Source organism: Leucoraja erinacea, chromosome 9 (assembly GCF_028641065.1).
Source record: "Leucoraja erinacea ecotype New England chromosome 9, Leri_hhj_1, whole genome shotgun sequence".
In the NCBI taxonomy this organism is placed as follows: domain Eukaryota; kingdom Metazoa; phylum Chordata; class Chondrichthyes; order Rajiformes; family Rajidae; genus Leucoraja; species Leucoraja erinaceus.
The window spans coordinates 20819579-20844642 of record NC_073385.1 but is presented as its reverse complement, the minus strand read 5'-3'; the positions used below and the strand labels follow the sequence as shown (position 1 = coordinate 20844642).

General features: G+C 47.1%; 1 protein-coding gene across 2 annotated transcripts in view; it reads right to left on the bottom strand.

The window, feature by feature from the left end:
* The window catches only part of flvcr2a (FLVCR heme transporter 2a), an 81219-nt gene that overhangs the window by 28863 nt on the left and 27292 nt on the right, over positions 1–25064 (bottom strand). For both annotated transcript variants that reach the window (XM_055640296.1, XM_055640295.1), the window contains exons 3-6: positions 24400–24541; positions 21474–21614; positions 9508–9575; positions 1566–1669 (exon numbers count right to left, since the gene is read on the bottom strand). In XM_055640296.1, the coding sequence (XP_055496271.1) occupies positions 1566–1669; positions 9508–9575; positions 21474–21614; positions 24400–24541 (455 nt within the window). The remainder of the gene's footprint in view (positions 1–1565; positions 1670–9507; positions 9576–21473; positions 21615–24399; positions 24542–25064) is intronic.

The window sequence follows — 25064 nt, the reverse complement described above, 5'->3', positions numbered from 1 at the left end:
AGAAGGTTCAATGGTTGGGTATAAATGGTGGAGTAGCAAGATGGATTCAACAGTGGCTGAATGGGAGATGCCAGAGAGTAATGGTGGATGGTTGTTTGTCAGGTTGGAGGCCAGTGACGAGTGGGTTGCCACAGGGATCTGTGTTGGGTCCACTGTTGTTTGTCATGTACATCAATGATCTGGATGATGGTGTGGTAAATTGGATTAGTAAGTATGCAGATGATACTAAGATAGGTGGGGTTGCGGGTAATGAAGTAGAGTTTCAAAGTCTACAGAAAGATTTATGCCAGTTGAAAGAGTGGGCTGAAAGATGGCAGATGGAGTTTAATGCTGATAAGTGTGAGGTGCTACATCTTGGCAGGACAAATCAAAATAGGACGTACATGGTAAATGGTAGGGAATTGAAGAATATAGGTGAACAGGGGGATCTGGGAATAACTGTGCACAGTTCCCTGAAAGTGGAATCTCATGTAGATAGGGTGGTAAAGAAAGCTTTTGGTGTGCTGGCCTTTATAAATCAGAGCATTGAGTATAGAAGTTGGGATGTAATGTTAAAATTGTACAAGGCATTGGTGAGGCCAATTCTGGAGTATGGTGTACAATTTTGGTCGCCTAATTATAGGAAGGATGTCAACAAAATAGAGAGAGTACAGAGGAGATATACTAGAATGTTGCCTGGGTTTCAGCAACTAAGTTACAGAGAAAGGTTGAACAAGTTAGGGGTTTATTCTTTGGAGCGCAGAAGGTTAAGGGGGGACTTGATAGAGGTTTTTAAAATGATGAGAGAGATAGACAGAGTTGACGTGGAAAAGCTTTTCCCACTGAGAGTAGGGAAGATTCAAACAAGGGGACATGACTTGAGAATGAAGTTTAGGGGTAACATGAGGGGGGACTTCTTTACTCAGAGAGTGGTGGCTGTGTGGAATGAGCTTCCAGTGAAGGTGGTGGAGGCAGGTTCGTTTTTAGCATTTAAAAATAAATTGGATAGTTATATGGACGGGAAGGGAATGGAAGGTTATGGTCTGAGCACAGGTATATGGGACTAGGGGAGAATATGTGTTCGGCACGGACTAGAAGGGTCGAGATGGCCTGTTTCCGTGCTGAAATTGTTATATGGTTATATGGTTATTACCACTTCTAGGTAAAGCCCCAATAATCAGTAGTTTACAGCACAAAAGAGGCCAGTTGGCCCAATTTATCCATGCCAATCAAAGCTGGTCTTTATGTTAATTCCACTGCCAAAAACTCAGTTCATAGTTACATGGGTAACTGCTCTTCAAACATCAGGTCAAGGTAGTACAGGCTCACCCTACAGATTGGGACCTCAGGGTTAAAGATTCAGCTTGACATGCTGAGAGAAAGAGACACACTTGTTTTTTGCCAGCGTTTCTCCTCCTTCCTCTATTACATGTAAGTGAATCATCGTGGGGTTTATGTCCCAACACATATCTGTTGATCACACACTCTGTCTGCGCCCCACACCTGTGGGAAGTAGACCATGGTTTGGCTTTTCTGGAAGAAGGGATTCAGTATCCAAATGGGAGCAATTCGGGGTGAATTCTTACTTGTACGTCCGGGTTTTGTCCAACCAGATTCCGCAAATGATGGAGCCAACCATTCCAGAGACCACGATGGTGAGCCCAATCCTCCCTGCATTCAGCTCTTCGCCCTGAGAAACAGAGAGGAGTCAGCAATTTCTCCAGATTACCGCATCAGAACCATTCCCAGCTGGTGGATGACTCCTCACATTCAGTCCCACACATCCACACACCGATCTGCACACACAGCATCAAAGGCGATCAACATCAACTACACCACAAGGCTCATTCCACAAACAAAAATCACACGATTCACCTTTCTTTCTGTCTTCAGTTACTCTTGCTGCAAGTTAATATCTTTAGATTTCAATTCTCTACATTAGATCTCTTCAAGATTAATTGGGTTAAGGATCTTCAGCAGAGAAGCATGATCAGACAACTGCTGGGATGGTTTGCTTGAGGTTGTCTACATTTTCAACATCTCTGGCCATCAACATTCAAACAGCAGCTGAGGGAGCAAAGCTCCTGGCTCGCAACTCACATTATCATTCTTGTAGTTTGATCAGATAGCACTGTCAAAGTGCTTCCAAAACACAAAACAACACCATGAAGTTCACAAATATCTCAAAGACAAACTGTATATACAGACTTCGTCAATAAATGAAAAAAAAGTACAGTATAAGCAAGCAAAGCACTTGGTATCTTTCCTGATACATTACACACATATCATCACTTCCAGGTTTGTTAAAAAGGGACTCCAGTTCTTTTAGTTGGTCACAGGACATATAAATGGACATACTTGTGCTTAGACTGGCATCTATTAGACAAGGCAGGCCAAACCAAAAACCTATTGTGGCAATGGTGTGGTAAAATTGAGCCAAGTTTAGATTGAGGCTGCCAATCTCAGAGGCCAGGCAGCTGGCCACAGTAAAGGCAGGGGGGGGGGGGGGGGGGACCTGTGGCCTTGTCATCTCAGACTCTAGTCTTAAACATCCCAACAGCCACGTTCAAAAGCCAGGACATGGAGCAAGTACGCTCCCCTTACACCCAAAGGGGTGGTGTGTGGAGGCCTGGTGGGAAATCAGAATATTTACAAAAATTCTAAACCTGAAAAGATTAGATTTGCTTTGGTAGGTACACAGGAGGACCACTGTTCCCATTCTATACTAATACCACACAAGATCATGTTGAACAGCTTCAGTCACAAGAACCTCCCCTCAAATCACATTAACCCTGCAGAACAACGGGGTTAATCTGACAGCTATACCTCGGAGGGAAGTAGCAACACCTACATTCTTAAATGTAAACAATCTGCCCTGGAGAATAAACTCATGAATCTTCTTCATTCCTTCAATGGGGATAATCCACTTGCACAACAGGAATACACTCACTGTTAATACTCAGGAAAAATAACAAGCAAAGATGTTGGAATTAGTCATTCCTCCAACATCTCACTAGGTAAAACACATGTCTAAGTAGGAGTGGTAGATCATTAAACAGGTCATAAACTCCTTTAGACTGGAGGAGATTGGCAGTTTTGATTGTTGGACTTGACGTTGATGGCATTTCACTGGGATTAATGGAGCAGCAGGTGGGATCCTTGTGCATACATTGGAGTTCAGTTCCTCCTTTGTAACATAAATATGACACACTCTGCTACATCAGGTTTGGTTCCTCTACTGGCAATCGAGAAACCTGGACTACTAATCCAAAAGCATGGCATCTAATTCTACAATGTTGCTGGGAATTTAAATAAATCGAGAACATAAAACAAGTAAAATCATCTGATGATCTGTTGACTGTGGAGACTGCAGGCTGAAGGCAAGACTAGGGGAAGGTGGTGAGAATGTGAATATGAGCAAATGGAGAAGATGTGATTGAGTGGGGCAAATCAGTGAATGAAATGAAAAAAATCCTGAAAGCATCTAGTTGTTTGAGAAGGAACTGCAGATGCTGGACCAATCGAAGGTAGACAAAAATGCTGGAGAAACTCAGCAAATGAGGCAGCATCTATGGAGCGAAGGAAATTAGGCAACGTTTCGGGCCGAAACCCTTCTTCAGGCCCGAAACGTTGCCTATTTCCTTCGCTCCATAGATGCTGCATCACCCGCTGAGTTTCTCCAGCATTTTTGTCTACCTTCCAAAAGCATCCAGGGCAGATTAGGCAGAGACTGGAAAACTGGGAGAATGGAATCCTTGCAATATGCAGTGAGGATGACTGTGAGAAACTGTTGGATTATAATAGATATGAATGGATCTAACTTTCAACTAATGTTAACGCATTCCTTGCTAATATCTGTTTGGAAATTGAATTCTTACAAAGGCAAAATCTGCTTCAAGACTGTCAGCAGTGGGAAGTATGGAGACTGAACAGTGAGATCAGGTAGAACATTCATTCAGTGTGTCTGCCCCTACCATGCCTACAACCACTCTCGTTATCACTGCCCCTCTCTAATACACCTCAGGCTAGCAGAAGAAGTAAATGCACTACATTTTAAGGATGATTAGAATAAAGGCTAGCATTGGTAACAGTCCTCAGACCTTGGGTAATAAAAAATATTTTTGAGTAACATTTGTGTTTAGATGAAAATAAGTCGGCCAGTGAGGCTCAGGGCAGTCCTGATCATGGTGTGGAGGGGTTGGATCCTGACACTACACATGCACGTCTTTCCAGGGTACTGACTACTTCTGTGATATGCTAGAATGAAGAAGAATCACACTTGCGTTAATTCACCACAAACAGTTCTGATTTTAAAACACTGCCTGCTGTAAAACAGTTAGAAACTCTGTGTCTTGTTCAGGTCCCTACAGTGGTGGGGAAGTAGTTTTAAAAACAACATCTACTCCAGTTGGTCGATTTGAGTTTGTGATCCCTTCTGGGTTGAGTAACTGGCTTGTTTTAATTTTACCATTTAAAATGACTTTGAATTGAATGAACCGTTTCATTGCTTCCTACCAGCACTCTTCCAGCTGCGTTGTACGTCTGTAGGAACCAACAAAGTAGTACTGTACTCCAGCTACCCGGCATCCGCTGTAAGAATCTGTTTACTGGGTAAGATGACACTATCATTTTGTACAGTGTATGGATGTCCCAAACAGACACTCAGGAGTTGCAGTACAAATTGTAGTCACATCAATTAAACTAAAATAATGAAGGCGTTAATTTCCTTTTGTTTAATTCCACCATACCAAATCTCTGGCTGTTGAGGATGTGCTGCAGCATCTATCCATGCTGCTTTGCAGGAAGCTGACAGCCCTGGGATTTCCTTCCATCTCTATCGGCAAGCATCTCTTATCCACTAGCAATCTCCTCAGGATTGAACAATCAAGGTGGAGAAATTAGTGGCAAATGCAAGTACAAACGTTGATCCTTTTATTCGATGGCACAGCACATTGATACACCAGCGTGTGTGAGTGTGCTGCCCAGCTGCTCCTCAGTTTACTACATCAGGGCAGATGGTGAGATAGCAGAGGAAAAAGATTGACCACTGAAACCAAAGGCAGCAGAACCTTGACCTCCAGGCACATTTGATAAAATACATTAAATAAATTACAATCTGTATTAACATTCTGGTTTCTCTACAAATTGCAGCAAATGCAACAAGATTGTAAAGCGGAATTTGTAATAATGGCATTTTCACAAGTTCAATAAAATTATTACACATTGTCATCAACACATCCCTGAGACAGATCTGGTATAATGCAGGTTTATTTGTAGGCGAGGGATGCGTGGTCCCGTTAGTTCTTATCATTAGAACATGTACCTGGATACTGGAGATAATAGTACACAGGCCTATCTAAACAACACATTGATCCATCAGTCTCAGCATCACCAATGGGTGAGGGAGGAGATGACCAGCACACAGCATGGAAAACAGCGCGCACACAATCGCTATTGGGGGGGGGGGGGGGGGGGGGGGGGGGGGGGGGGGGGGGGGGGGGGGCCAGATGCGGTTGCTGGAGGCTCTCTGATAAGCCTTGCAGGGACAACACTGGTGGAATGAGAATTTGAATTGCAATCAATGGTGCTGCATGGGAGTGTGTAGTTTCTTGAACCTCTGCCACTGAGCCACTGTGCTGTTTTAATAGTGAGGGAACATGCACCATGCCCTCTGCCACAGGAGGAGGCTGGCAGTAATGGTGTGGTGAAACAGGGGCAGCAAACTAAAAGGTGGTATTACCAATCTGCTCATCAGACCGAAGTAGAATGTGTTGGGGTGAAGAGGGTTCCTGGATTGGATTAAAGAAGGCAAGTGGTTGAAGAATGTTGCAGCTGAAAGGCTCTCAAAGATATTAAATGACAAATGCAGAACTAGTGGTCAGTTCCAGCATGCCTTCCTGTGTAGTCAGAAATTGGGAATGTTCAGATGAATGAGGAGGATGGTTAGACTACAAGGAGATGATTTTGTTAAATAAATAAGATTTGTAGTTATTAGATGTCACAGGTGGAACAGATAGCAGAAGAATATCTTCACTCCTGAAGGTTGGATTGATCTGTGAAACAGGATGACACAGGCAAAGACAGGTGGATACTGGATGAAAGAGTTAGAATGACAAGTCATTTTCAAACGTTGAACTGCTTATTCTCACTCAAAGTCTTTATGTTCAGCATTCATGGCATGGACAACATTTCAATACGGCTTTAGAATTACAAATTCATAATTCATCACATGAAGTCTGAATTTCAGTCATAGTTGTAATTCTCATGGAAGAACATGTGTGCCTGGTGCAGGAGGCGAGAGCAGGAATCTCTGGGGAAACCACATGATGCTTACGTCAGTGTATGGAGGGGCCAGGTTGCAGCAGTGACATTTAGTGCATTCCTTTGCTTAGTTGTATATAAAACAGTTTGCCTGCAGTGATCAGGCACTGTGATTACAGCTGCTGGGAAGGCAGCAGGAAGGAGCCACAGCAGGAGGACAATGTTCCACATGGGGGTTGGATTGGAACAGGACAGCAGAGCACTCAGCATGGGGATGAAGTTCTCTCACCGCTACTAAACCCAGCTAGTTCCTTAGTCTCCACTCAGTGACAGCAGTTCATTTTATTCTCAGTAAAGTGTACAGAAATTTGAAAGGACAACTACACAAAATTGTGAAAATAATTGATGTAACTTGAAAATGAACAGTGTGTATGTGAAGTTGATGCTTCCCCTGGCTGGCTGATTGGATCAGGCCTCAAATCAAATACCAGGGACCAGCCATTCAGATGCAAAAAAAATGTCCTCACCAGAGGGTGGCGAGGCTTTGGCATTTTTTATCCTGGTGGGATGTGGAGGATTAATAGTAAGTACATTCAAGGTGGGAATTGACATGTTTTTAGGGAATCATAGGTATAGGACTAGAGTAGGAAAGTGGTGCTGATGTAACAGACCAGCCATGATGTCAAGAGAAAGCACAGCAGGCATGAGGTGCTGAATGGCCTACTCCTGCTTCTATTAGTTACAGGAAAGGTGATGAAAGCCAGGGAGGAGATAGCATGGATTCTGAGCACAACCTCTCACATATTGTAAAAGAGGAAGAGATAACCCAATTAAGCATTGAACAGTCAGTATCCCTTGGTGGAGGGAAAGCTGGTAACATAGTGAACCGACAACATGAAGCATTCGAATGCAATTCAAAATGAAGACATTGCAGAAGGATAGTAAGTATCTGTCCGCGGTTGGTACACATGGCAATTAAACACACTTGACTCTCGACATTCTTGCAGTGTTAACAAATAAAACTGCTGTTAGACTGACGGAATAAAAGATCTTTAAGAAGGAACTACAGATGCTGGAAAATCGAAGTTAGACAAAAATGCTGGAGAAACTCAGCGGGTGAGACAGCATCTATGGAGCGAAGGAAATAGGCAATGTTTGGGGTCGAGACCCTTCTTCAGACTGATGTGAGGGTGTGGGGGGCAGGAAGAAGAAAGGAAGAGGCAGAGAGTGGGCTGAGGAAGAGCTGGGGAGGGGAGGAGAAAGCAGGGACTACCTGAAATTACAGAAGTCAATGTTTATCCCACTGGGAATTCAAACTGCCCAAGCAAAATGTGAAGTGCTGCTCCTCCAATTTACGGTGGTCCTCACACTGACTATGGAGGAGGCCCAGGCCAGAAAGGTTGGATTTGAAATGGGAGAGGGAGTTGAAGTGCTGTGCCACTGGGAGATCAGATAGGTTAATGCGAACCGAGCGGCGGTGTTGGGCGAAGCGATCGCCAAGCCTACACTTGGTCTCACCGATGTAGAGCAGCAGACATCGAAAACAGCAGATGCAATAGATGAGGTTGGAGGAGGTGTAGGTGAACCTCTGCCACACCTGGAAAGACTGATTGGGTCCTTGAATGGAGTCAAGGGGCAAGTATAGCATTTCCTTCGGTTGCAAGGGAAAATGCCAGGAGAGGAGGTGGTTTGGGTGGGAAAGGACGAATTGACCAGTGAGTTACGGAGGGAGCGGTATCTTGCTGTTTGGAAAATGAAGCAGGCACAGGTACAGGTGGTTCCCTCCCTAGGATGTCAGACCAATCGGTTATAAACTCTGGGAATGGTGGGCCCATGACCATTCCATATGAAGAGAGGGCATTGAGGGTGGTACTGAGAATGGAGTCCATGGCATAAACAGAGGAAGGGGTGCACACCTCAACTACCTACCTGCCCTCCCAACCTCCTGTCCAACCCATGGAGTTGTGGCTCTTACATTGGCCTCATCTGTCAGCCCAGAACCCACAGAAAGGGAGTGGAGACACGTCATCCTCGATCCCAGGGGCTGCCTCAAGGATTACCCATTGAAGAGAACGGGCCCCTCGACCATATCACTGCAACCACTGAATTGACCAGTTGGCAGGATTGTTTGACAAGCAACAGGTTTAAGAAAAAAAATTAAAGCATGAAATAGAAATTAAAATTATGAAACATTTAATCTGTTTTACCTGATTAGGAGTTATCTTCTTCAGCTCCATGTTAGCATGACAGAAAACAAAGAGTTGCACCACTCTGAGTAATGAATGGACTAGTATATCACAACACAAGAGCTGGTGAGGACCTAGACTTACAGGCACGGGTTTACATCTGCCCTTCCCACACTCAACAATCCCAGCACCTGCTTTTATGAGGTGGGGATTGGAACTGCATCCCTTTTGGCTGTGCCTTTACCTCCCCATGTTCCCCTAATCGGGGTACAATGCTGGGGGATCATAAGGTCATGTGATAAGCAGAATTAGGCCATTCGGCCTATCAAGTCTACTCCGCCATTTAATCAGGGCTGATCGAACTCTTCCTCCTAACCCCATTCTCCTGCCTTCTCCCCATAACCCTTAACCCCCGTACCAATCACGAATCTAAGTCTGCCTTAAAAATGTCCATTGGGATATTTCTCCAATGACAGGTAACCCTCTCTCTACTGCTCCTCCCATTTGCACTCCCTTTGCTACACCCACTATCATCTATTTTCATCTGGCTCCCAGTCCTAGTTCCAGCTATTTTCACTTCCTACTGTCAGATTCCATAACCTTTTGGCCCCACTATTACTCACCAGTCTCTGTCTTCCCCTCACTCCCCCCTCCCCACACCTGGTTCCATCGGCCTCTAGCCCCCATCCACTTCCAACTATCACCTACCACCCAACACCCCCTCCCCCCACCTTGCCTCATTCTTCCCACCATCCCTTACACCTCCTCCATCTACCCGTCACCTCCTGTCCCCCCCTCATCCTCTCAATGTCAGCATGGGATTCCGGTCCGAAACATCGACAGCTCCCCCCCCCCCCCCCCGATAGATGCTGCTTGCCCCGCTTACTTCCCCCAAATAACAAGTCTGATTTCTTTCCCTTCTCATTGAGACATTGGAATCACATGCCTTGTGACTCAGGAGAGGCCAGGACTATACCCAAGCATACATACCACAGGATGCTGCGCGAGGTCGCTGAGATATAGAATATGCCTCAATCAGTACAATAAGTAAGAGAAGGGCCCAAACGGGCAGAGTACGTACTGGGTAATGTGTCAGCACCATCTTGTTCAGGAGGGTTGAAACTGCATAATAGGAGCCCGTGTTAATTCCTGTTGATTAAACAAAATGATTAAAGGAGTTTTCTTTCCTGCATTGTTTAAGTTAAGTTAGTTTATTTGCTGACTTGACCAGAAAAAATGACAATAGACAATAGGTGCAGGAGTAGGCCATTTGGCCCATTCAATGTGATCATGGCTGATCATCCCCATCAGTACCCCATTCCTGCCTTCTCCCCATATCCCCTGACTCCGCTATTTTTAAGAGCCCTATCCAGCTCTCTTGAAAGCATCCAGAGAACCATTCAGAGAATGCTAATATATGAGTTTAAACGCAAAAATCCTTAAAATGCCAGGGCAGAAATTTCTACGTGTAATTTTAGGGTGCAGTAAAGAGTCACAAGTATGTCACCAGGTCTGGAGGGATTGAGTTATAAGGCAAGATTGGATAGACAGGAGCACTGCAGTCTAAGGGGATGACCTTACAGATGTTTCCAAGATCATGAGTGACACAGATAAAGTGGGCAGTCAGTCTCCCCCCCCCCCCAAGGTGGAATCACATGCATGGAAACAGGCCCTTCGGCCCAATTCATTCATGCCGACCAAGATGCTCCTTCTAAGCAAGTCCCATTCACCAGCATTTGGACCATATCCCTCTGAACCTTTCCTACCCATGCACTTTTCCAGTTGGCTTTTAAATGCTGTTATAGTACAGGAGTCTGAAACAAGAGTGCATAGGTTTATGGTGAAAGGTTCAAAGGGGTCCTGAGGAGCAACTGTTTCACAGAGGATGGTGGATGTATAGAACAAGCTACCACAACAAGTGAGAGCTGGTTAATGTTACCATATTTAACACAGATTTGAACAGATACACAGATAGGAAAGGTTTAAAGGACAGAGGGGAGACTGCAGATGCTGGAATCTGCTGAAGGTTTGTAGGGCAAATGCAAGCACATGTTAGCAGCTCATGAAAGATAGTCATGGCAGACCATATTCCCTCTGGGGATGAATAAAGTTTTATTGTATAGTATTGTAAAGCACCTTGGTCAGCATGGACAAGCCTGTGTCCAAAGGCAGACACAAAAAGCTGGAGTAGCTCAGCGGGTCAGGCAGCATCTGTGGAGAACATAGATTGGTGACATTTCACAGAGTGCTGGAGTAACTCAGCGGGTCAGGCAGCATATGTGGAGAACATGGATTAGGTGACGTTTCAGAGTGCTGGAGTAACTCAGTGGGTCAGGCAGCATCAGTGGAGAAAAGAAACACCTGTTTCCAAGCTGTATATTTCCATGAGTCTGGATCAAGCATCTGTAGAAACAGAATGTTAGCATTTCAGGTCCAGAAATTCTGATGAAGCGTGTCCGACCGGAAACATTAAATGTTGCTCTTTCTACAGCGGCTGCCTGACCTGCTGAGCTTTTCCAGCATTTTCTATTTCTTTTCCAAATGTCTACAATTGCTCCCCACCCACAGATGCCGCTTAACCTGCTGGGTTCTTCCAGCAGTTAGTTTTTCTGACGTTTTGATTTTTATCTGTTTCCCATCAAGAGCCACGCATGAAGGTGAATGGTGTACACAAGAGCACTTTTACCCCTTTGCTTACTGTGTGCTAGTAGTTACCATGATGAAACCGATCACTACAATTCTTATATCCTTAACACTTTCATAGAGAGAAGCTTTAACAGGTGACAATTCAATATGAAGAACTGTAACATAATAAGGATGTGAGGAAGAACTTGTGGAGGGCATTTGGATTCTGCCAAAGATTGAATATATCAACACGGGTACACAGTTTAAGGCCATGCCTGGAGGACTGAGCACCGTTTAGAGTCAAAGTTATACAATACGAAAACAAACCCTTTGGCCCAACTCTCCCATGCCAGCCAAGTTGCCTTCCTGAGTTAGGCCCACTTGCCTGTATTTGTCCCATATCCCTCAAAATGTAACAAAGAAAATAGTAGGCCATTCGGCCCTTTGAGCCGGCACCGCCATTCAATGTGATCATGGCTGATCATCCACAATTAGTACCCCATTCCTGCTTTTTCCCCATATTCCTTGATTCTGCTAGCCCTAAGAAATCTATCTAACTCTCTTTTGAATGCATCCAGTGAATCAGCCTCCACTGCCTTCTGAGGCAGAGAATTCCACAAATTCAAAACTCTCTGGGTGAAAAAGGTGTTCCTCATCTCTGTTCTAAATGGCCTACCCCTTATTCTTAAACTGTGGCCCTGGTTCTGGACTCCCCTAACATCGGGAACATGTTTCCTGCTTCTAACTTGTCCAATCCCTTAATTTTATATGTTTCTATAAGATCCCCTCTCATTCTTCTAAATTCCAGTGAATACAAGGCCAACCGTTCCAGTCTTTCATCATACAACATTCCCGCCTTCCTGGGGATTAACCTCGTGAACCTACACTGCACTCCCTCAATAGCAAGGATGTCCATCCTCAAATTAGGGGACCAAAACTGCACACAATACTCCAGGTGTGGTCTCACCAGGACCCTGGACAAATGCAGAAAGACCTCTTTGCTCCTATACTCAAATCCTCTTGTAATGAAGGCCATCATGCCAATAGCTTTCTTCACTGCCTGTTGTACCTGCATGCTTACTTTCAGTGACTGATGTACAAGGAAATCTAGGTTTCGTTGCACTTTCCCTTTTTCTAATCTGACACCATTTAGATAATAATCTGCCTTCTTGTTCTTGCCACCAAAGTGGATAACCTCACATTTATCCACATTAAACTGCATCTGCCTTGCATCTGCCCACTCACCCAACCTGTCCAAGTCACCCTACATCCTCATAGCATCCTCTTCAAAGTTCATACTGCCACCCAGCTTTGTATCCTGCAAATTTGCTAATGTTACTTTTAATTCCTTCATCTAATTCATTAATATGTGAAATAATATTGTAAATAGCTGCGGATCCAGCACCAAGACTTATGGCACCCCACTAGTCACTGCCTGCCATTCTGAAAGGGACCCTTTCATTCCTACTCTGTTTCCTGTCTGCCAACCAATTTTCTATCCATGTCAATACCTTACCCCCAATACCATGTGCCCCAATTTTGCCCACTAATCTCCTGAGTGGGACCCTATCAAAGGCTTTCTGAAAGTCCAGATACACTACATCCACTCATTCTCCCTTATCCATTTTACTTGTTACATCTTCAAAAAATTCCAGAAGATTAGTCAAGCAAGATTTCCCCTTCATAAATCCATGCTGACTCGGACCGATCCTGTTACTGCTGTTTAAATGTGCCGCTATTACATCTTTAATAATTTAGCATCTTCCCCACCACCAATGTCAGGCTAATTGGTCTACAATTCCCTGTTTCCTCTCTCCCTCCTTTCTTAAAAAGTGGGATAACATTAACTATCCAATCCACAGTATGTGATCCAGAATCTATAGAACATTAAAAAATGATCACCAATGCGTCCACAATTTCTACAGCCACCTCCTTGAGTACCCTGTGATGCAGACCATCAGGCCCTGTGAATATATCAGTCTTTAGTCCCATCAGTCTACCCAACATTGCCTGACTAATGTGAGTTTCTTACCTTGGCTCCAGTCTCTCCTTTTAATTGAAGCCCTCTGGCCCTGGCAACATTTGCCCATTTATTTAGAAAGAATTAGAAGCAGTCCAAAATAAATTTAATAAACGTAATCTTGAGATAGAATCATAGAAGACTCATGGAAATGCCTAGCATAGAAATGGGGTCATTATTGCCTCCCCACCCTTCCTCTAAGCAGCTGGGCGAGGAGCCAAATGCCTCGCTTTGTTATAAGGCGATCTGAAGAAATGGAAACCAAAATCAAAGGATGAAAATAAAGAGATCGTGCTCAGGTTCTGCCAAATACACAAAAGGGACAAGCCCAGAACGCAACTTAGTCAGCATGGCAAGATGGGCCAAAGGGCCTGTTTCCGTGCTGTACAGTCTATAACTCTAAAGTGATCACTTTCTTATTTCACAGTTCCTTCCGATTGCCTCACTGGAAAGACCTCAGGAATATCTTCAGGTACTGCTGTGATGTTCTCCAAAATCAAAAACACAGCTCTCCCTCCTCTCTTATCTTCAGCTCTATAACACCTGTAGCATCTGTACCCCTGGATATTGAGGTGCCAGTCCTGTCCCTCTCTCAGCCGTATTTCTGTAGTAGGTATAATGTCTCGGTTCTATGTACCAATCAATGCCCTCTCTTACCCATCAAATGAATGCAGTTCAGTCTATCACACCTTCCTCGCGCCCCATCCTGCCCCCGTCTGTCATGTAAGTGAACCTGCTTGCTTTAACCACGGCTGCTCTGTGTCACTCCCCCTAGCTAGACTAATTTAAACCCTCCTGTGTAGCTCTGGTAAATATCCGTGCCAGGTCCCCCATGGTCAGCCAATTCAGAGGATTAAGATGCACAGGACCCACAGTAACTTGGATTCAAGTCAGGATAGGTTGGATTAAAGTTGGCTTGGCTTAGAAAACAGAGGGCATTGGTGGAGGGTTTTTTTTGCGTGGAGGTCAGTTCAGCCCTGGAACCTCATATTTGTGATATAAATGATTTGAATAAAAATGTAGGCAGGTTGAGTAGTAAATTTGCAGTTGGCATTAAAAAAAAACCAAAACCGGCAGAGTTGTTGATGGTGAGGGAGGATTTTAAAGGATTCAGCAGGATGTCAACAAAATAGAGAGAGTACAGAGGAGATTTACTAGAATTGGGTTTCAACAACTAAGTTACAGAGATTGGTTGAATAAGTTAGGTCTTTATTCTCTGGAGCGCAGAAGGTTAAGGGGGGACTTGATAGAGGTCTTTAAAATGATGAGAGGGATAGACAGAGTTGATGTGGACAAGCTTTTCCCTTTGAGAATAGGGAAGATTCAAACAAGAGGACATGACTTCAGAATTAAGGGACAGAGGTTTAGGGGTAACACGAGGGGGAACTTCTTTACTCAGAGAGTGGTAGCGATGTGGAATGAGCTTCCAGTGGAAATGGTGGAGGCAGGTTCGTTGGTATCATTTAAAAATAAATTGGATAGGCATATGGATGAGAAGGGAATGGAGGGTTATGGTATGAGTGCAGGCAGGTGGGACTAAGGGAAAAAAAGCTGTGTCGGCACAGACTTGTAGGGCCGAGATGGCCTGTTTCCGTGCTGTAATTGTTATATGTTATATGTTATATGTTATATGTTATATGGATATAGATCAGTTAGAAAGATAGGCAAAGAATTGGCAGATGGTGTTTAATCCAGACAGTATTAGATGTTGCCATTTGACAGGTTAAAATAAAAGGAAAGTATACAGCAAATGGCAGGACTTCAACCGCACTGATACACATAGAGGGATCATGAGGAGAATATCCAAAGGGCCCTCAAGGTTGCAACAAAAGTATATTGAGTGGTGACAAAGGCAGATGCTATGCCTGCCTTCAATGGTGGGTCAGGGCAGCAGGTATACGAATCAGTAAGTCGTATTGCAGCTTTACAAACTGGTTTGCCCGCATTTTTAGTACAGGTGCACAACCTTTTACCGGTGTTCCGGAAACCGAAAACCTCCGAAAACCGGCCATTTTTTCCAGGATGTCATCGGCACACCAAAGCTCACGTTTGGCGCCAAACTTGACCCGAAACGACCCACGGTCAACCCAGGTCTGTACTACTGTAGCGGCTGCCTCCTCTCCGGAGACCGGGAGACACTTAAACATCTGTAAATCATTGCTTAAATGTTAGTCAGTTAGTTTGGAGGGCTTTTATGTGAAGGGGGGGTTGAAGGGGTAAACTTTAATTCTTAGTCCCCTACCTGGTCGGAGAGACGGGGAGCGGTCAATGCCTTACCGGGTCGCCGTGCAGTAAGCTCTGCAGCGCTGTGGCCGCCAGCGGGCAGCGCCGGTTGTAGCTCCGACCCCGGCAACTCTACCCCTGGCTGCGAGGCGCTCCAAATCCACCGCCGCCCGCGGCCGGACGCCCCCCACCCCAGCTCCGCAAATGTTGGGAGTCGGCGGCATCGCAGCGCTGGGATACCAGCGGGGAGCGGACAATTCCTTACCGGGTCGCCGTGCAGTAAGCTCCGCAGCGCTGGGATACCAGCGGGGAGCGGGCAATGCCTTACCGGGTCGCTGTGCGGTAAGCTCCAGGGCGCGGAGGCCGCCTTCTCCCAACATTCGCGAAGCTGGGGCCTCGGGCGGCACTGGATTTGGAGCTCCTCGCAGCCAGAGGTAGAGTTGCCGGGGTCGGAGCTACAACCAGCGCCGCCCGCGGCCGGACAGAGCCCCCAGCTCCGCGATGTTGGGAGTCGCCGACCAGGTAGGGGACTAAGAATTAAAGTTTCCCCCTTCACCCCCTTCACCCCACCACCACCACCACCACCACCACCACCACATAAAATCCCTCCAAACTAATTGACTAACATTTATGCAATGATTTACAATGATTCCCCGGTCTCCGGGGAGGAGGCAGTCGCTCCAGACTTTTTAAGCCGCCCGCGCTACCTACCTAATCTACGCTAAAAATCTTCCATTCGGAAATCCGAAAATGTCCGAAATCCGACAAGTGTCTGGTCCCAAGGCTTTCGGATAAAAGGTTGTGCACCTGTATTGTGTTTAAGAAGGAACTGCAGTTGCTGGAAAATCAAAGGTAGATATAAATACTGGAAAAACATAGCGGGTGAGGCAGGAAATGGAGGGAGGGAAATAGGCAACGTTTCAAGCTGAAACCCTTCTTCAGAAATTCTTCTTTAGTATTGTGTGCTAGTTCTGGTTTCCCCATTACAGAAAGGATGTGGAGGCTTTGGAAAGGGTGCAGAGAGGTTTATCTGGAAGTGAAGTGAGTGTTAACATTCAAAGTGAAAACACCAGGAGAGCTTGGAGGGATGAAAAGGCAATCAATCCTGGCCTAGTAGTCTGAAAGAGCTGGCAAAGCAAAGGCCTCCTCCTCTGCTCCAGCATTTCTGATTATCCCCAGTGACTGGGTGGTGACAATGATCTTTGTAACAGGCAAGGTCAGCAACTTATTTGTAATCTGGTTAGTGAAGTAAGAGGAGTATTGTGGCGTAGAAGTGATGTATTGACTCTTTGGTGGCACTGAATGACCAGTTGGTACACAGTGGATCTTTCCAAGAGCAGATTAGAAAACAGGAGGTGGGAAAAAGTGAACATTGCAGCTCCCGAGTTTGGTGAGAATGGAATTCCTGTTCTGAGGAAAAAGAACATGGGATAGTAATAGCATTACCACGCTGCTGAAGGGGATTAAATGTCATGCTTACATGGGAAAGCCTTGCCGTCAGTTGGCTATAGCGATCCATCAGCTGTAAGCAGATCACTTGCCAGGTGTAAATCGATACCAGTGACCGGCTGCCAGGCCAGTTTCAACTGGTTTGTGTCAGAAAGGTATTTATAGGGAGATATTTGGGAGAGCACGGTGGAGTGTGCTGGCATTATGGTGAATCAGAAGCAGGGGTTTGGTGCAACAAAAGCCACAAGAATTAAATCAGCTTTTATAGTTGTGTGTGGAATGGCAAGAACAGCATTTATTGCATATGCCTAAATGCCCAGTGAATGAGCGACTAGCCGCTTCCAAGGGAAGCCTCCTCCCACTTCTGTGGGTGTGGAGTCACATACAGGCCAGAAAGAAAGGACAGGGACTTTATTGCAACATGGTCTGGTGTATTCACCATCACCACTTTATGCGTCAGCCATTTTTCACTCAGATTTGTTTAATAACCAGGTTAAATTCTACAGCCACTGTGACATGGGATTTCTATTTGCAGATCATTGGTCCAGCCCTTGATTTGTTAGTCAGTAAAATAACTATATTATAATCATGCCACCGTACGATTCGAGCTTGTTAACACGCACACTGATGGAATTCCACACAAACAGGCTTCAGCTTCATGTAGAACATAGTAACGTACTCTAAAAGGGCAGCCCCTGTGAGACGCCAGATAGGACTGCCAAACCTCCCAGCTGGCCTAAAATTCCCAGAATCGTAACGTAATCTCCCAACCATACCTTGCCAGCAGCCTGGGAGAGAAAAAAATTAACAAAGCTTCTCTATTTTGAACTGAATCGAGTCAGTCAGCATCACTTATCTTTCCAGTTAAAGGAAAATTGCTTCTTTTCTGCCCCAAAATTCCGAGCCACTCCTTTGATCAAATGTTGTCGACGAGGGGACACCAGGCAGCTTTTAGGGAGCTGGATAATCGACCTAACACAACTGTGGAAGTGCTCAGCCCCAGGACAAGGCTCAGTTCTGCTGCCAATGATAGAGCTCATCCAGAAAACCCGCTGCCATCTCACACCGAACACACCTCGGAGACACAAGAGACTGCAGATGCTGCATTCTGGAGCAAAAACAAACACTGCAGGCTCTCAGCAAGTCAGGCAGCATTTGGAAACCCAAAGGAAGGGTTCCAACCTGAAACCTCGACCATCCGTTTCCCACTCCTGATGCTGCCTGACCAGGTGAGTTTCCAATAATCCACAGAATATTTTGACCAGGTGGCCAAATGTTTAATATTCTCAAGACACACACAAAATGCTGGGATAACTCAGTGGGACAGGCAGCATCTCCAGAGAGAAGGAACGGGTGATGTTTCGGGTCAAGACCCCTTCTCAGACTGAAGGTCACGGGAAAGGGAAACGAGAGATATAGACAATGATGTACAGAAATATGGAACAAATGAATGAAATATATGCAAAATAGTAACAATGATAAAGGAAACGGGTCATTGTTAGCTGTATCTAGGTGAGAACAAAAAGTTAGTGTGACGTGGGTGGGGGAGGGATAGAGAGATGGATTGCAGAGGTCACTTGAAGTTAGAGAAATCAATATTCATACCACTAGACTGTAAACCGCCCAAGCAAAATACGAGTTGCTGTTCCTCCAATTTGCGTTTAGCCTCACTGACAATGGAGGAGGCCTGGTACAGAAAGGTCAGTGTGGGAATGGGAAGGGGAATTAAAGTGATTAGCAACTGGGAGATCAGGTAGGTCCAGGCAGACTGAGCAAAGGTGTTCAGCGAAACAATCACCCAGTCTACGTTTGGTCTTGCCGATGTATAAGAGTCCACATCTTGAAAAACAGATACAGTACATTAGGTTGGAGGAGATGGGAGTGGGCGGGCGGAATGGGAGACAGAGCGCCGACCCTCTCCCGCAAGCGGATCAGCACTGATGACGGAGTTCCTGGAACCAATCAGCAGCGGGCACAAACTCCTCGGGGACGGTGAGCGGAGCACCATATACAAACTCCGCAGAGGATGATGACAGATCCTCCTTGGGGGCCGTCCGAATCCCCAACAGGACCCATGGCATCTCATCCATCCACCCAGGGCCTGTGAGACGAGCTTTCAGGGCGGGTTTCAGACTGCGGTGGAACCGCTCCACCATTTGACTGGGGATGGTACACTGTCACGTGGTGGAGCTGAGTCCCGAACAGGCGGGCCATGGCGGACCACAGTTCAGACATGAACTGGGTGTCCCGGTCGGAGTGTATGTGTGTGAGTGGGTGGGCGAGTAGGAGTGGGCGAGTGGGCGGGAGGGTGAGTGAGGGAGGGTGAGTGAGGGTGGGTGAGTGAGAGTGAGAGTGAGGGTGGTTGGGTGAGTGAGGGTGGTTGGGTGAGTGAGGGTGGTTGGGTGAGTGGGTGGTTGGGTGAGGGTGGTTGGGTGAGTGAGGGTGGTGGTTGGTGAGTGGGAGTGGGTGGGTGAGGGTGGGTGGGTGAGGGTGGGTGGGAGTGGGTGGGTGAGGGTGGGTGGTGAGGGTGGGTGGGAGTGGGTGGGTGGGAGTGGGTGTGGTGAGGGTGGGTGAGTGAGGGTGGGTGAGTGAGGGTGGTGAGTGAGGGTGGGTGAGTGAGGGTGGGTGAGTGAGGGTGGGGGGGGGTGGGTGAGTGAGGGTGGGTGAGTGAGGGTGGGTGAGTGAGGGTGGGTGAGTGAGGGTGGGTGAGTGAGGGTGGGTGGGGGTGAGTGAGTGAGTGAGGGTGGTGAGGGGTGGGCGGGCGTGGGTGGGGCGTGGGGGTGGGCGGGGCGTGCATGGGAGAGTGGGCGGGCGGGCGGGGTGGGGCGGGCGGGGGGGGGCGGGGTGAGGGAGGGGGGGGGCGGGGGAGGGAGGGAGAGGGAGGGGGGAGCGAGAGGGCGGGGCGGGGGGTGAGGGTGGGCGAGGGCGGGCGGGGGGGGGTGAGGGAGAGGGGGGGGGAGGGGGGGGGGGGGGGAGTGAGGGGGCGGGGGGTGAGTGAGAGGGCGGGGAGCGAGAGGGCGGGCGGGAGCGGGAGCGGGAGGGCGGGGGGGGAGGGAGCGTGAGGGGGGGAGCGAGAGGGGGCGGGCGGGAGGAGCGAGAGGGCGGGCGGGGAGCGAGAGGGCGGGCGGGGAGGATGCGAGAGGGCGGGGGAGCTAGAGAGGGCGGGCGGGGAGCTAGAGGGGGGCGGGGGGGGCGCGCGTGGAGCGAGCGCCGGGCGCGCGCGGGGAGGCGCGAGCGGGCGCGCGTGGGAGCGAGCGGGCGCGCGTGGGAGTGTGGGTGCGCGTGGGAGTGTGGGCGCGCGTGGGAGTGTGGGCCAGCGTGGGAGTGTGGGCCAGCGTGTGAATGTGCGCCTGCGTGAGTGCGAGTGTGAGCGTGTGCGTGTGTGTATTGGAATTGTTGGGGAGGTGGAATATTGCATGGGGACCCAGTCAACCCATTCTTTCATCATTTGTCAGTCCTGCCATCCCGGGAATTAACCTGGTGGACAAATGTTGCACTCCCTCAATACTGCACACAGTAAGGGCAGAGCTGCAGGGTACCGAGGAGACGTGTGAGGGCCTCATCAACGATGGAAGAGGGGAACCGCTGTTCCCTAAATGATGAAGAAATCTCCGATGTCCTGGTATGGAACACCTCGCCTTGGGCGCAGATGCAGCGTAGGCGGAGGAATTGGGAATAGGGGATAGAATCTTTGCAGGAAGCAAGATGGGAAGAAGTGTAGTCAAGATAGTTGTGGGAGTCAGTGGTTTTGTAATATAAAATTCTCATGTATATGAACAGTTTCGAGGACTCCCTCCATAACTATAAGCTTTTTCCACCCTCTGACCCACAAATCTCTGAATATCTCCAATACTGACCGATTTTCTGTCTTAATCAGCCTCGTGGTCCATTGTCAAATGCCTAGGTTATACTCAGTGTCAAAAATGATTTCACGGAAGAGCCTCAAGGCAAAAGATGCACTGAGCCAGACAGGTAGGTTAACATCAAGGAAAACCCCAGTCTCAGTCGTGGGATTCTTTCAGCTGCTGCTCACCCACTTTCCACTCCCCTCCCTCGCACGGGTGCTTCTGCTGGCCTGCAGACTGGAGGAGCCAGAATGACGTGACCCCACCCACCATCCTGCAGCTTGCCAAGTCACAAGGGTTGGCTCAGCCTTCAATCACCCAAGGCGTGGATGTTGAGACAAGCAAGCTATTGGCTTACAACTGGGCCACAGAAGTAATATTATTTTATTTTGTAAAGGGTCAAGGCTCGTGGATCCTGGGAATGTGAGTCTCGGTGAAGACCAGATTGACTATAGCCCACAGAGCAACGGATCAAGAGCCGAAAGCCTGTGATTAGTCTCTGTACCTTCAGTTGCAAACCTCTCTGATTCTTTACCAACAACCCAGGTGCTGTGCTGGGTGCGTGGGGTGGTAATGCTATGTATGGACCGAAAAGCTGAGGAGCAAAAACTATATGGAACTATGTAGGCAGTTTACCAAGAAAGTAAAATGTGTACAACTCCCTGTTTTCTGTATTTTCTACTAAATTGTGTGTGGCTAATAGGTGTTACTTGTAACAGTGAATTTATCTAAAGTTGGTACTAGCAGAATACTCTATCTTAAATGTGCTAATCACCTGAAAAACAGATTTAAATAGCAACCGTAAACAAGAGGACCGACAGGAAAATTCAATGCAATTAGGCTGTTGGGTGGGAGAAGTGATAAATGAATAGAGGAGAAGCTTACCATAGGTTACAATAAGCAGGAAGAATGGTACACTTTTGATCATCTGCAGAATAGACTGGAAATAGGTGTAGTCCTGCCGAGAGCTGGCATGGATAGCTGCTTGTGCTTGGCTTGGTGGAATATCCGGCTTCTCCTGAAACACTGAAACAAAGGACTGCAATTCGTAACGGACCATACGCATTCATTATTAAAAACTCTGCAACAAACAATCATTGTGATTCATTAAAATCAGAAACATTTAAAATAGACCTATCCTTTTCTACATTTCAGCTTTGATTGTGCGAACCAAGAGAAAATGTGGAAATAATCAATAATAATATCACCAAGTATAACAGATGAAATGTGTTTAAATTAATGTAGATAATTGGCCAGATGGTAGTGAGCAGAGGGGGTAGTGGGAGGTTGTTTTTCGGACTTGAGGCCTGTGACTAGTGGTATGCTTCAGGCATCGTGCTGGGCCCCATTGCTGTTTGTGGTTTATATCAACAAGTTTGATGAGAATGTACAAGGTATGAATAGTTAGTTTGCAGATCACACTGAAATAGGAGATTTTGTGGACAGTGAAGATGGTTATCAAGAATGACAACAAATTAGCTGACGACCTGAACTCCTTTTACGCTCGTTTCGAGGTGGGCGACACCACCCCAGGTCTGCCGACTATCGACAATACCGCCAGCGGGCTGGCTACCGAAGCTGAAGGGAGGAATGTGCACACATTCTCGCTGTCCGAGCACGACGTGAGGAGGGCACTGACACGGGTGAACACGAGAAAAGCTGCAGGCCCCGATGGCATCTCGGGGCGAGTACTCAAGTCCTGTGCTACGCAGCTAGCTCCAGTGCTCACTACATTATTCAACCTCTCCCTGGACAAGTCCGTGGTCCCTGCCTGCTTCAAAAAATCCATCATTGTACCGGTACCAAAAAATGCCTCCCCAGCCTGTCTGAATGACTACCGTCCGGTGGCCCTTACCTCGGTAGTCATGAAATGCTTTGAGAGGCTGGTGAAGAATCACATCTGCGCCTTCCTCCCTCGGAACATGGACCCGTTGCAGTTCGCATACCGTCCGAACAGGTCCACGGACGATGCGGTCTCCCAGGTCTTGCACACCGCTCTCTCCCATCTGGACAGCCAGAAGGGGGGCTACGTGAGGATGCTGTTCATAGACTACAGTTCAGCCTTCAACACGATAGTCCCCACCAGACTGGCCGGGAAGCTAACGGAATTGGGGCTCAACACCTCCCTGTGTGCCTGGGTCCTGGACTTTCTCACCGCCAGGCCCCAGGTAGTCAAGATGGGAGGGAATACATCGGAGTCCCTCACCCTGAGCACAGGATCGCCCCAGGGTTGCGTCCTCAGCCCCCTATTGTACTCCCTGTACACACATGACTGTGTGGCTAGGTTCAGCTCCAATTCAATAATTAAGTTTGCTGATGACACTGTGGTGGTGGGCCTGATCTCAGACAACGATGAGAAGGCCTACCGGGAGGAGGTGGCTGATCTAGCACTCTGGTGCCAGGATAACAGCCTCCTCTTGAACATCAAAAAAACGAAGGAGCTGATCATGGACTTTAGGAGGGCACATCATCCGAGGATGTACACTCCATTGAGGATAAATGGGGATCCTGTGGATAGGGTGAACTGTTTTAAATATCTGGGAGTTCACATCTCTGAGGATATGACATGGGCATCACACGCCTCAGCACTCGTGAGTAAGGCAAGGCAGCGCCTTTACCACCTCAGACAATTGAGGAAATTCAGAGTGTCTCCGAGGATCCTCCAATGCTTCTACGCAGCAGTGGTGGAAAGCATCTTGTCCGGGAACATTACCATCTGGTTTGGGAATTGCTCTGCCAAGGACAAGAAGGCTCTGCAGAGAGTAGTGCGTTCGGCCGAACGCACTATGGGAACTTCACTCACCCCCCTGCAGGAACTATACAACAGGAGGTGCAACTCCAGAGCAAACAAAATCATGGGAGACCCCTTCCACCCCTGCAACGGACTGTTCCAGCTGCTACGGTCAGGCAAACGCCTCCGTTGCCATGCGGTGAGAATGGAGAGGTTGAGAAGGAGTTTCTTCCCAGAGGCAATTCGGACTGTAAACGCCCATCTCACCAGGGACTAACTCTACAGAACGTTTTTCCTTCCATTATTTACTATGTAAAAGAATATGTGTGTTATGATTGTGTTTATAATTTGTTTGGTTGTTTTGTTGTTTGTCTTTTGCACAAAAGTCCGCGAGCATTGCCACTTTCATTTCACTGCACATCTCGTATGTGTATGTGACAAATAAACTTGACTTGACTTGACTTAAGTTTAATTTAGACAAGCGTGAGGTGTTGCACCTGGTGTTTGGTGGTGGTCTGGAGGGCAGACGTCTGAGACTGCTGCGTATCACGCTGGTTTGAGGGACTTGTATGTGCATTTATTGTAACGTGTACTGAGGTGCAGTGAAAAGCTTTTGTTGCGTGCTATCCAGTCATCTTTAGGGTTAGGCACATCTGACCCATTCCTCCACTTAATTCCGAAGATTTGGGAATGGTCTACTCCTGTTCTTATTTCCTTTGATCCCGAGTACTGGGATGTTGCAAGGATGTGAAAGCCCCATAAAAAGCTACCTTCCATGGCAAAGCAGACCTGGAATACAATGATCGTTCTAAACTACAGGGCAATTGTATTTATTTATTTATTCACAGTTCACTTAAGCACCATCATTCTAAGCTCATTTGCATCCAGTGTGTACTCTGCAAACATAATTAGCATTAAACTGTTTAAAAGATTTTAATCTATGGAACACACACAGGGACTGTGCAGCATAATGCTATGTGTGGAAGTGTGCCATACTAGCAAAGCCAGCATCAGCGCAAACTCTTGCCCAGAGAAACGTTTCAAGCAGGAGGCCCAGTGGCTGGTTTGATTGCTCCTTACCGAGTATGACGAGAATGAACAGCAGAGTTGCTACTGCAGCAGTGCCATAAAACATGACATTGATGTGATAAGTCAGCTTATCCAGGTCATCTATGTTGGGGACCAGGATGGGAGGAACAAGAAATCCCACTGCAACTCCCAGCTGTAGAGGGAAGATGGAGAGAGACGTTACTCATCACAAACTTCAACGGGTACATCACAAATACCAGCAAACACTTGATGCAAGCCACCTGCGGCTTAGGAAGACACGAGTAGAATGCACCATTCATAGCATCATTTCTGCCCTATCTTCCAACAACGTGATAAGATATATTAGATCAGATTTCAAGGATTTATCCACCTTTATAAACTTCGAGACTACCAATACCTCCTCCTCGTAATATTGTAGAACATCACTTCCCTGAATGTACCTTGTTTTCATGACCTTCACCACGGTTAATGCAGATAAGCAATATTCATACAAGACCTTGCCCATTCCCCTGGCTCCACACATTGAAGGTCAGATTGATCCTCAAGGGGCCCTATTCTCTCCCTAGTTCATCTGTTGCTCTTTAAAGTTACAGAATCTTTTGCAACAGAGGGACAGGTCCTTGTCCCGTGCCATGTCCCCCGTTTGGTCTCCCGATTTCCTTCTTGTGCAATTCTACATCGCTGATGCTCAGGCT